Source organism: Corvus cornix, chromosome 17, assembly GCF_000738735.6.
Source record: "Corvus cornix cornix isolate S_Up_H32 chromosome 17, ASM73873v5, whole genome shotgun sequence".
Taxonomy (NCBI): Eukaryota; Metazoa; Chordata; class Aves; order Passeriformes; family Corvidae; genus Corvus; species Corvus cornix.
The window spans coordinates 10602456-10615408 of record NC_046346.1 but is presented as its reverse complement, the minus strand read 5'-3'; the positions used below and the strand labels follow the sequence as shown (position 1 = coordinate 10615408).

Below are 12953 nucleotides of genomic sequence, written 5' to 3'. Positions count from 1 at the left end.
ATTTTTCCTCCAGAGATGAGTCCCATCCTTTCAGGCATCCCACCACCAGCCTCAGCAGTTGATAGGGAGCCCACTGCATATGCACCTCTAACCCTGCCTCCTCCTGCTCAGGGAATGAGATCTGTGGTCTTTGCACCAGAAAGCTGCTCTGACTTCAGGGTAAAATAGGCACAGTGGGTATGAAATCATCAATTTTGGCAAAAGGTGCCTCTGGAAGGCACCAGCCGTGGTGACACAGCGGTGGCTGGTCATTGCTCGGGGGCTGGTGGGCACCACCACAGCGCCCTTGGCTGTGCCTGGCCCTGCAGGAGCACTCTCCCTCCTCGCCCATCACCGGGATCAAGTGACCTGCCCTTGCCTGGGGGAGATCTTCACCACCCTCAGGTCTGGGTGTCCCCACTGCCCTGTCATTGCTGTAGCACTCCCCAGCACCGTCAGAGGGCAGGAGGCGTGGGAGGCCCCATCTTGCTGCACCCCCAGGCTCCAGTGCAGCCCCCAGCACTGCCTGCAGGAACCAGGGGCTCCATCCCACTGGAGAAGCCCAAGAGTCCCATGTGGGGAAGAACCCTGGATCTCAGGGGAAAGGCAAATGCTCTCCCTGTGCGGTGCCAGAGGCTTTTGTCCTCCCTCCGCCGAGCCCAGGGGCCGGAGCTGGGCGATTCCCAGCCCGGTGGGGATGGAGAGCCCTTCCCTCCGCCCGGCCCCGATGGAGAGGGACCACGGGGCTTTCTCTTTAATGCAATGCTATGAATACTCGGGGTCTTTCTGCTCGCTGTTTAATGGATTTGAATGTGAAAAGGTGGTGGAATTGGGAAGAGGGGAAGAGAGGGGGGAGGCCAGGCCTCTTTGTTCGGGGATGCTGCTCCAGCCTTGGATTTATTTAGCATTTGGAGGGCTCTGGGGTCTTTCTCTCCTCCCCAGCCCGGCAAAGGCTCGCTCCCTTTTCTGCCTCATGCTTATTAGCATAGCAGCTGCTCAGGAGAGGGGCTAGGCAGGAGAAAAGGATCGAGGCGTCCGGGAAATGAATAGGAAGGAAAAAAATAGCTTAAAAGGACAGAGGCTTTGAATGAGGGGGAGCAGTGAGTGGAAAATGGGACGGGGGCGGCTCAGAGTTGTCACCGTAGCTGTGAATGTGAGCAGGGAGCAATGTGGGGACCCACTGGGGATAGGCTCCCTGTCTGGGCACTGTGCCGGGGGTCGAGGCCCAATCCTGGCACTGTGGAGTGAGGGCAGGGCTGCCCTGTGCCCCCCAGATCCTGGGCACAGGCGGGCAGTGGGTGCTGAGCCAGCACCTTCCTGTGACCCCAGCCCAGCTCCCTCGGGCCACCAGGTGCCCCAGGTCCCTGAGCAGGGCGTTGGGGTCCCCCATCTGTGACCTCCAAGCGAGGGACCCAGTGAGTGTCACTGCACCTGCCAGTTCCCTAAGGGTGTTGGGCTGCTGGAAAAACCCAACTCCTCTCCAAGGGGCAGACTGGGCATGGGATGGGGCACCCAGGGAAACCCTCAGGGCACACTGCAACCAGTGCCTCCAGCTCCTGCACCCACTCCAGGGAAAGCCCTCCAGCCACTCAGTGACTGAGTGGTTTAGACATAATTAAAGGAAATCAGGAGTCCAGGGAGCTGCCACCCAGCTCCTGCCCCAGCTGGAGGGGTGACCACATGGAGACATCAGAGTCTAGTCCAGGGCAGGAAACCCTGAGGGCTGCACACATTCAGAGCCTGTTTGTGCAACTGCATTCATGTGTGAGAACATTGCTGGGGACTGCACATGGGTGAGAAGGGATTTTCCACCTGGAGGAAACAAGAACAGAGGTTGCAGTCTTGGGGAGAGAGGGGGCTGCAAAGTCACCACTTCCAGGCAGAGGCTCTCCGTGGTCACAGGATTCGTTCAAAGCCAGGATCTGCTCTTTGTGCTGTCGTGTTTCAGAGCACAAACCATCAGTCCCAGGGTGCTGCTCAGGCTCCATGTGAAGGCTGAGCCTCAGCTGCCCCTCAAATGCACCACAGCAGAGCCACGGAGTGCTGGCCAGCCAATGTCCCCTCTGTCCACGTCCCCTCCAGCCAGTGCTGCGCAGGGCTCTGCTCACTGGGCCCACTCTGCCACTGCTCTGTGCTCATGCCTGGGTCCTCCATGCCCCACTGAGGAGGGGTCAGCAGAGCCACAGCCATCCTACCGGGATAAACATGCAGCTGGTTGGGGAATCTTCCCTTTCTGGGGAGCCTCCTCCTAAAAAGAGCCAGGAGAACACCACCAGCTCAGCTGGGCTGAGATCTGCCACCACCTGACAGTGCTGCTGGAGGTGCTGCTCTCCTTGGCTTGCCCCCAGAGTCTGCTCCCAGCCACAAGAACGCTCTTGGGAGTCAGGCTGAATGAGGAGTTTCCAGTTAAAACAGTTGTCCCAACCATCCCTGACCCCATCATCCTTCCAGCTGTCCAGCTTTGCCTCTCTCCATTCTTCTACCCACCCCTTACCCATCCATCCCATCAGGCCTCTATTCCCCATCCCTCCCCAGTGATCCACCCAGGCCCCCTGCCATCCCTCAGTCCCTCCAGCCAAGCACCTTCCACCCTTCCAGACCCAAATCCTATCCACTGTCCTCCCCAAAACCACGACGTTGCCCTGCTTGACCATTTATTCTCAGGAGGAGAAGCCTGTTAACAAAAAAAAGACAAAAATTCCACCAAACCTACAGGTCTGTGTCCCACCCAGGGTGAGACCCAGAGGTCACCTCTCCCTGGGCAACCCAAGATGGGTGCTCGTGGTGGCAGAGGAACATGGCAGCTGAGGAGCTTTCGGGAAGAGGTTCCTGCACAGTGGAGCAGCGTCATTCCTGGGAGCACTTGCTGCAGCAAGGAGAAATGGGAGCTGCCTGCGCTGTGCTGGTACATCCCAGGCCTGGGAGCATCCCGGGGAGGATGCAGTCCTCTAAGCATGGGGGCCTGTAGAGTGGCAGTGGTTTCAGGGCATGGGGGATGGCACTGAAAATCCCACGCTCACCTCATGGCAGTGTGTGAAGCTCGTGTACACCCCAAGAAGAGCAAAAAATTACTCCATGCTGCAGGAATGGGGTGACCTGGGATGGATATGGGGGACAGGACCTCTGCACCCAGTCCCAGCACCAAATACTGCAGCAGCTTTGGGTCACCAGCAAAAACAGGCTGAAATCATGAGCTGTCCTGTCCTGCATGGTGCTGCTGACCATCCATCCATCCATCCATCCATCCATCCAGATGGAGCCCAGAAAGCCTTGAGAAGGCGCAAAAAGTTCTGAAGTCTGGAAAGGAGGCCAGCCTGGCTGGGCAGCCCGAGCCACCAGCTCCTCGCCAGCACCGAACAGAAGTTGATTGTGATTTTTTTTGTTAAAAAAGGTAACTCCTCTTTGGACTGTCGGGCTGTGGCATTATCATAGTCATACAAACGCCCAACAAAGCATCCATTTAAAATGTCCTGAATTTTGATTACAGCCTGTCCCCTCTTGCTCGCCGGCTCGCTGTCTTTCTTTCTCATTCATTACTTACTGTGTTAAGCTCCCTGAAATTCAAATAAAATCCCACCTCCTCCCCCGCATCCATATGCAGCGGCCGATTCAGCGCTGATGGCCGGGCTTGACGGATGAAGGGCAATAGAAGAGAAGACAAAGCTGTCAAACCTCGCCGGGCTGTGTTGACTTCCCATCGCCCCCCAGCCGGAGGGGAGCCCGATCCATCTGGTTTGGAGTCAGCAGCACAAACAAAAGCAAAAGACAATGGCAGGAAGCACTTGAAAGTTCAAATTCTTGCTTTGGTTTCTCTTGGAACAACAGCACCTACGTAATGCGGCTGACGGACAATAACACGCAGCCAGGGACAGGCAAAAATGCCAGAAGAATGCGCTTACGCCACCAAACCATCCAATATTTTTGTGCTATTTGAACAAAAATAGAAAAGAGAAAGAAAAAAAGGGGATAAAAACCCAAGTCTTTGAAGTTCCTAGATTTCTTGGACAGGGTTTCTGCAGAGGAAAGCGGCAAAGTAGGGTGGCCACAGGCCTTGGGAAGAGCCTGGCACCAGGGCAGCTGCTCCCCGGGGTGCTCAGCCCTGGGGTTGGGGCTCAGTTGCGCCCTCAGCACATCCCCACTGCCAGGGCCATCACATGTGGGGAACATAAAGTGGCTTTGCTGGGCTTGGTTCCAGGGGGGTGCCCAAATCAGGGGCTGCTGGAGACCCCAGCCCACCCCATCCACTGTGGGGAGAGGAGCCATGCACAGGAATGCTGTGTTTCCCCAGAAAAACCCCTCCTTGAGGTGGTGGCTGGCCCAGCCCAGCTCTCTGGGGCCCTGGGACAAGGTGAAGGGTGAGAAGCTGCAGGGCTGAGCTGAGCCAGGTGAGCCCAGCTCTGTGACATCCCAATGCAGGCGCCAGGATGAGGTTTTGCAGCATTCCAAGCGCAGAGGGATGAGGCTGGGATGATCCCCACCCGCAGGTGTAACCCCGTGTGCCCTGGGGAGCACAGCCACTGGGAGGCTCGGTGGCACAGGCTGGTGGTCACTGTCACACAGTGCCATGGCAGGAGAGGGGAGTGGTGCTCACCCCACACCTCCCAACACATTTGGAGTCAGCAGCTGCCGCAGGACCCTGGGTGAAGGACCCCCAGGACCACCAGTGGCTATGACTGAGGGTTTTGGCATCATCTTTTTTCTCCTGCTCAAATCCATCCGAGGCACTCAGATTGTCCACACTGGGCTGCTGCCCGGGCGGCTGTGTGTCCCCAGGGCACCTGGGGACACCAGCTGTGTCTGTGCCAGGCACTGGCCCGTGCTGGCAGCAGATGGCACAGGGCTTGGCACGTTGGAGTGGAGTTTGGCCAACCTGGAAAGGTCACACTGAGCCTTTTCTCCAGGCTTCCTCCCCACTGTGGTTGCAGGACGCCACTCCTTACATCCCTGGGAACCCACACCCAGAGCCAAACTGGGCAGGCACAAAGTTCCCTGGGATTTAGGCATTTGCAGAGCTGGCAGAATTATTGATAGAGAAAAAGCCTCATCCGACCCCCCAGTGCTGCCAGCGAGGGAGGCTTGCCTGCATCCTGCCTTAAAAGCCCTGGCCCTGGGCAGGGCCCACCAGTGCAGGCATGGGGCTGCCTCTGCTCTTCCCCCTTCCCGGAGCAGCCGGTCCTGCCTGGAAAGCCTCCCGAGGAGAAGAGCTCAGCTCCGGCCGTGGGCCCCCTCTGAGCCATGCCAGAGGACAGAGAAGCCTTTGGGGATGGAGAGGCCATGCTGACCCTCACCCTGTGCCCCTTCCTGGGGGCAGCTGAAGACACCACTGAGCCCATCTCCACAGCCCGAGGGGCCGCAAACCCTTGCTGGGGCCCACGCTCGAATCAAAAGGCTGGGAATGGTCACAGGGAGCTGCGGGGTGCTCAGCCAGAGAGGCTGGGGCTGCAGCCCCGAAAATGCACCCCAAACTCCCCAGGCCCAGGACTGGCTGCTGAGCTCTGCCCTCACTTCCTGGGGACAAGTAGCATCTTTAGGAATGTCCCAAACAGCACGTGCCCATCCAGCACCAGGGTTTGGTTTGAGCCATCACCCCTCCACCAGCCTCTGAACACTGGGACGGGGCAACCCAGGACACCCCTGAGTGCAGGGAACTTCCTCCAGCCTGTGGGAAGGGGCCACACACTTCCCCCCAAATCCACCCCAGCCATCCAGCTCCCGGGCTGCATTCAAACCCAGAACAGCTGCAGGTCTGACACCAGAGGAGACACCTGGGGTCCCAGCCAGCCACCCCCCACCACAGGAAACACCCAGCATTGCCAGTAACCACATGGAAAAGAACAAACAAAAAAGCCTTGGTTTGTTTTTTTTTATAAAAAGATCAATGAAAAATTTATTTATAAATTTCGCACTCTGGGGCTACAGGTCTATATCATACACTCAGGAATATGCTGTACTGTACAGACTTTATCCAGTTAGAAATGATCATATAGTGACCCACATACAGCTTCAATATAAGCCTAAAAATTCTTAACATTAATTAACATAATTAAAAAAGGTATTCGCATCTAAAGAAAAATCTACAGAAAAACTCCTTTCTGGAGCAATCTGTGCATCAGCTTCAATGTCTGCTTATTTCACTGACATTATCAATATATTCTTCTTACAAAAATAATAATAATAATTAAAAAGATGACTGCTGGAAGGCAACCAGTCATGCATGAAAGAGCCTCCCCCACCTGCCTCTTTTTTTTTTTCTTGTACTCCCCGTTTTGGCGTGAAGGGTCAGCAGCACGATGAGCCAACAAGGGGGGTGGGGGGACCCTCATTTCAATTTGAATCAATCTGCATCCCTTTTACTTCTCAGGATCAAGAGAGACGGGGGTGTGGGGGTTGCATAGAAAATTGAAACTCTAGGGACTAGGAAGGGCAGCAGCTTTTCAGTAAAATACAAAGGGATGTAAAAATACATCAACTCACAATTTCAGAGCAAACCCCCTTCCCCGACGTACAGTTTCCCAAAAATCTCAGCGTGTCTAAAGCTCCAGGAGTCTGGAAAGGAACAATACTTTTCTTAAACAACTCACCCAGCAATTCACACAGGAGATTCACAGTCTTAATAGGTATTTTATAAAAATATAAATATGGGTTACATCATGTTGTCTTTACAACACTGGACAGAGCTCCCTTTAGACTGGGTTTATAACCAAGATTTCTTTTTAAAAATCCATCTAGAACTTGGCTTTACAATACACTTTTTAATATCATGTCATAAATGTTATGACATTTCATTGTGACAAATCCATTTACGTAAAAAAAAAAATAAAATGTGCAACCATCTGGTAACAACGATAAAACCTCACTAGGAAAGGTTTTGTTCCCACCCCGTAACTATCGCACAGAAGCACCAGTGGAAGTGCTGGACACCCCCTTCCATGCTCACAGAAAGACTTCGGCCAAGCAGTTCCTTGCAAATTACAGCATTAACAGTAGACACTTTTGACAGGGCTTTTTTTTTTTTTTTCTCTTTTTCTTCTTTAAATCTGGAGCTTTTGAAATCATCTCAAATTGTGGAAGTGGACAAAGAACAAAAACAAACAAAAAACCCCAACAAACCCCAAACAACTGCAGGTGAAACCATCAGAGACAAAGCAGAATATTCAGTGCAATGGGAAATAATCAGGGCAGACTCTAGGATTTTTTTTTTTTTTTTTTTTTTTTTTTTAGTTTTAAGACTAGGAAAAGAAAAAAAAAAAAAGAACAGCAACAAAAAGCATATATCCCAAACCGTATTTTTGAAACACTCACCACCAGCTCCAAACAAAACCAGGCTCACAATCTTCACCCACAAATATATACAGACATGATAAATAGGTAAGACACAACCCCAATAAACCAGCAGGTAACTATTTTCTTTTCTCTTTTTTAATCGGAATGGTTTGGATGCAGGGAGCGAGAGGAAAGAGCGGGGAGATGGCAGTGATACGGATGGCTTTAGTGCAGACGAGGAGAAGAGGGCTGAAAGACCAGCGGGAGAAAGGAGACTTCTGAACTTTTCCGCATTTTCCAAATGGATGTTCTTGTGCCATAGCAATAAAAAAGCAGCATTTGCGATTATACGTGCAGTCACTTCAAAATGCGCCTTCGGGTGGCTTGCTCTGCTTCCTCCCTTTCCTTTATAAAGATATATACGTCGGGATATATATCTCCTATAAAAGGCGGGTGAGTGTACGTACGTCAAGTGAATCGTTCTGCATTGAGAAGTGTTATCCAAGTTTCACCAATAGAAAAAAAAATAAAAGTTCCCAAACTCTTTTCAGTAGTTTTCCAGCATCTCTGTAGGCAGCAGAGAGCGCTCGCGCCCCTTTTCTGTGCAAAAGCAAATCCTCTGCCTCTAGAGTTTATTTCACTTTTTTTAAAAAAAGAAAAAAAGTCCAGGATTTGCTAATCCCCCTTTACACACAAAACCACAAGGACTCAGTGTCTTTTCCTGGGATCTCACGTGTGCTAAACAGATTCGTGGAGCGGGTGAGGACGCAGACTTTCTTCGGACACCCAAGGAAGAACCAAAGCAGAAAACCCAACGCAAAATCAACCAAACCCAGGAGCAATCGGGGTGAGAAAACCACGTCTGTCATATTCCAACGGAGTCGCCTCGACAGAAAAAGTCAGCGGTGGGAAAACACTGGGAGAACGTTGGAGAGGAGGAAGACTTTGCCATTCTTCCTCGGCGGGAAGGACCGCGGCCGGCCGGGAGCCCCAGCCCAGGGACGGGGCAACGCGCCCGGGGCCGCGGCTGGCACCGGAGAGGGGACCCCGGCACCAGTGGGGGTCTGCGGGGTGGCTTTTGAGGGGCGTTGAAATGAATTCGTTTCTGAGCCAGAACACTTTAAATGGGAGGGTCGGGAGCGAGGGGAGCGGGAAGGGGGATTAAATATTAGCGGGGAGGGAACGGGGGGTGTTAAAGCATCTGCCCAGATGTCAAACTGAAACCGTGAATACTGTGAGTGCAGCCGAGGTAGATGGAAGAAAATAACCACGTTACAGTAGGAAACAACCCTTGGAAGATTAAAAAAAACCAAACAAACAACCAAAAAACTTAAAAATGTAAAAGCGGTGGCGTGTTCTGCGTGGGGCCCCAAATCTTCGCCAAACCCCCCCCCGGGCGGGGGCGGGAGCAGCTCTGGCGGCCGGGGGAGCGGGAGGGTCCCCGGCATCACCGGGGGAGCGGGAGCCGGCATCGCCGGGGAGCGCGGGGTGGGGGGGACCCGGCATCACCAGACGAGCGGTCCCGGCATCCCGGAGGAGCGGAACGGGGGGGCAGCCCCGGCATCACCGTGCGCCGGCGGAGTATTTGGCCTTGGTGATCAGGTAGAGGACGATGTCCTGGTGGCCCCCGAAGGCGGCGATGTGCAGGGCGCTCCAGCCGTCGCGGTTGGCCAGGCGGATGTCGGCGCCGAACTTGACCAGGAGCTTGACGAGCTCGAGGTTGCCGTCGATGACGGACTGGTGCAGCGCCGTCTGCCCCTCGGGCCCGAAGGAGTTGACGTTGAACTCGCAGTTCGTCATGTTCTGCAGCAGCGACTGCAGCTCCTTGGTGTTGCCGCGCCGCACCGCCTCCTGGAACACCCGCTGGCTGGGGGGCGGCGGCGGCGGCGCCGCGCACGGCGACACCTCGCTCTGGCTCATGCCGCCGCCTCGGCCCCGCCGCCCCGCATGGACGGCGACGGCGGCGCCCGCCCGGGCATGCGGCGGCGGGCGGGCGGTGCTGCTGCCGGGGCTGGGCTGTGGTGCCGCCGCTCCGCCGCGCCCCGGCCCCGCCGCCTCCTGCGCTCGGTGCTCCGCTGCCCCGCGCTCCGCGCTCTGCAGCGCCCCGGCCCCGCGCGCGCCTTTTACCCGCCCTTTTATTTGCATAACAATGGCACGGCCGTGACGCGCCGCGGGGGCGGGGCCTGGCGCCGCGCGCCTATTGGCCCGGAAGGGCGGGGGGCGTGGCAGGCACGGGAGGCCACGCCCCCTCCGCGCGGGGAGCGGGACGGGCGCGGGCGCCGCGCGCGCTGCGAGGGAGGGAGGGGGCGATGGGGGCGCTCCCGCCTCGGCTGCGCTCGGCCCCGCTCGGCCCCGCTCGGCTCCGCTCGTCTCCGTTCCGTTCTGTTCGGGTCCGTTCGGTTCCGGCTCGGCTCGGCTCGGGCCCCCCAGCCGGGACCCGCAAGAATGGCGGTCACCACGGGGCTGCGGTTGCCCTCGATTTGGGGGACCCCTGCTGCTGCGGGTTTGTGTCCCCACGAGCCAACAGGGACAGGTCACGGAACAGAACGGGGCGTTCAGCTCGCGGGGTTCAGCCCCTCTGCGGGCTCCCAGGGGGGGCCGCACCGGGTTTCAGGGACCCACGGGTACGATTGATTTAAGGGGGAAAAGATGCAGCCCCCACTATATCCCGCCAGTCCTGGAGTGGCTCAATTCGGCTGCCCGGGGCTTTATCCGGGGTCGGACCCGCTGCCCAGCCGATGACCGCATTCCTGGTGCGGGAGCGCTGGCAGCTGTGGACACCGCAGGGAGGTGGGAAAATGGGCAAAAAATCCCGAAAACAGTGCATCAGCCAGAAACGGTGCTGGGGGAACCCTCTGGCGGGGCCCTCTTGCCCCCAGTCCTCAGCCCCCCTCCCGTTCCCGTTTGGTCCCCGGGGAGCAAACGGCGGGTCCAGGTGGGAAGCGGCGCTCTCGGGCCAGCTCCCGCCGCCTCCCGGGCATTTGGTCAGCAGGAGCGGGCGGGAGGTGCGCGCAGAGAGGAAGGAGCGTGTCATAAACCGAGGTGACAGCAGCCGCGCCGGGGCAGCTGGGTGGCTAGCTGCTGTCACCTGGCACTGCTGCTGTGTCCTTTTGGGGAGGGAAAGGGAGAAATCGGCCAACTGCTAAATTCAGCCCCAGCCGATGAAATGTGCCATCACGGAGTGTCTGTCACACGGCTGGAGGACAGTGGCCTTGAGCTCCGAGTGTGACCTGCCCCACGGCCTGTTCCCGTGGCTTTCTCCAGCAGCTGAAGTAGCCTGGGACCATTCCTGCCCCATCTGGGTCCTTCTTGTCATCCCAGCTAGATTTAGGCTGTAAGGAGTTGTTGAAGCAGCTCCTCATTCTCCTCCCATAAGGGTCTTCTTTTTGAAGTCCATTTCTGCAGTTAGTTGTTCTCATCCCTATCCCCATTCCTATCCCATTCCCATCTTCGCATCCATCCCCATCTCCTTGCCCATCTGCCCATCTCCATCCTGTCCTTGTCTCCACCCTCATCCTATGCCCATGCACACCCCCATCCCCATCTCAATCCACATCCCCATCTCCTCACCCATGCCCATCCTATGCCCATCTCATCCCAATCTCTATCCCAGTTCCATCTGTCTGGTCTCTGACGGTTTGGCTTCCCCAGGCCAGAGCTCTCCCCGTCACACCTCTCTAATGTGAGTGTGTTGCAGTCCATCGTTCTCATGGAATAGGGGGGATTGGACCATTCCTGCTGCTGGGGGCTGCAGAGCCCCCCTCTGCTCTCCTGTGCCTGTGCAGCTTCTCCCAGGATGTCCCTGTGCCACTGAGACCTGCGGCCTCTGCAGCGCTGGCACAGGCACTGAGATGGGCTCAGGGCCCGAAGCTCTGGGGTTTGCCCGAGGACAGCGAAGAGGAGCCACCCCTGCTTGTCTCGTCCCCCGGAGGGCCCCGTCCCGGGCAGCAGGCGGTGGCTCTGTCCCCATCTCCCCAGCCATGGTGTCCAGCGGCAATCACCAGCCGGCAATCCCTGTCCTGTCTCCCTGTGTCGGCTCCCTGTGAGCGGCGGGACGTGCCGTGACTCACGGTGACTCACGGGAGCTCCGGTTGTGCCCGGGGGCCGGCACAGCCCGCAGTGCAAACAGCGTGCGGGGAGCGCTGGAGCCACCGCAGCCCGGGACCGTCCCCTGGCACCAATCCCAGCAAACCCATCCCGGCAAAGCGGGGAAAGGGAAGGCGGTGAGGTCGTGCGGCAGCTCTGCCGGACCTGGGTGCGATGGCCTGGGGGTCGGGACTCCGCTCTTCCCGGCGCGCCCTCTCCTTTTCACTCCTAAATATCCCGGGACAGCCGATTTTGTGCATTTACGGGCCGTACCCTGCGAGGTGTGGAGCCCTGCGAGCGAGCCGTGGGAGAGTGGGAATTGCTCACACCTCCCCGGTCTGGGACTTGGCCAGAGTTACATCCTCGCAAGCAAATCTGCATTTGCCAGTGACACTGGTGAGAAAAAGAGCCCGGGCAGGGACCCAGCCATGCAAATGTTCGGGACTGGCAGGTGGGGGCAGGACTCGGCCTGGGAACGGGGCCAGAGAGGGAGGGGAAAGAGCGAAAAGCAGGGGAAAAGAAAAAAAAAAAAAAAAAAAGGAAAATAAAAAGACAAATTTGAAAAGCTGCATTTCAACTACAGTTTGGAGCCAGCTCTGTGACCGGAGAGGAGCCGGGAGCCGTGTGACGGCCGGGCCAGGCTCCCCGCACGGCTCTGCTGCCCGCCGGCCGCCAAGGGGCTGCGAGGGGCCGCGGCGGGCGCTGGGAGGCCCCTGCCCTCGCTCTATGGGCCCTGCACAACCAGCAGTCCCACCCAGCGGCTTCCCCGCTCCCTCTGAGGCGAGGGGAGGACGTGGCGGGAGGCGGGGAAGGGCCCCGGAGCTGCGATGCCTTAAGCGAGCGGTCACGGCGAGAGGCGCGGAACAAATTTCCCCTCGTCAGGAGACGTGACGGCCAAATTTCCCCGTGCCCGTGAGAGCCTGCGGGAGGGAGAAGGGCCGGCTGCCACCGGCACCGCCGGCGGGGCTCAGAGCCGCCCCGGGGCTGGGCGCGCTGGGCTGGGCACGTCGCAGCCCTCTTCCAAAAAATCCCAGCGGGTCATGCCCGTCCTCCCGGCCAGGCGGACACGGCAGCGAGAGTCCAACCACCCCCCGAGGCCTCCTTGCAGGGAGCCGGAGAGCCGGGGGGACGGATCCGGGGCAGGCGGCGAGGGGGCGTGCCCCCACTTAATTCATTAAAATGTGTCGGAGAGCGTGGGAAAGACGGGAGCTTTTCTTCCCAGCGCAGAGCCCCAGCGAAAGGCGTGCGAGGGAGAGCGCCCTGCCCGCTCGGCTCCCCGCAGCCGGAGGAAGCGCGGAGCTTTCCTGCGCCGCTGGCCACGCCGGCGCTTCGCCTCCCGGCTTCTTGGCAGAGCCGCGGGGCTCGGCCAGTGCCGCCTGCCCCACCGCCGAGATGTGGGATGTGGGGGTGCGGGGAGCCCAGCCGGGGCTGCTGCGTGGGAACAGCCTCCCTTGGGCGGGTTCACCCTTAGGGGCTGGAAAGGGGATCCCTGTCCCTGGTGGGGAAGGGGCTGTGGGTGTCTCAGGGGACACCCGTCCTCCCTGTGGTCTGAGAGCTGCGCACGCAGAGGCGTGGCCGTGGGATTGGCTTCATGCTCTCCCCATGGACACATCACACACCAGGAG

The 12953-nt window shown here is 57.9% G+C and overlaps 1 protein-coding gene across 1 annotated transcript; it reads right to left on the bottom strand.

Moving 5' to 3' along the window:
- Positions 1–5832: 5832 nt before the first annotated feature.
- LOC120410913 (NOTCH regulated ankyrin repeat protein) lies at positions 5833–9204 on the bottom strand. The gene has a single exon (XM_039561813.1). The coding sequence runs from the start codon at positions 9160–9162 to the stop codon at positions 8806–8808; it is 357 nt and encodes a 118-aa protein (XP_039417747.1). The 5' UTR covers positions 9163–9204; the 3' UTR covers positions 5833–8805.
- Positions 9205–12953: the final 3749 nt, after the last annotated feature.

Excerpts from the sequence above, each read along its gene's own strand:
- LOC120410913 (XM_039561813.1), bottom strand. The coding sequence starts at position 9,162 with ATGAGCCAGAGCGAGGTGTCGCCGTGCGCGGCGCCGCCGCCGCCGCCC.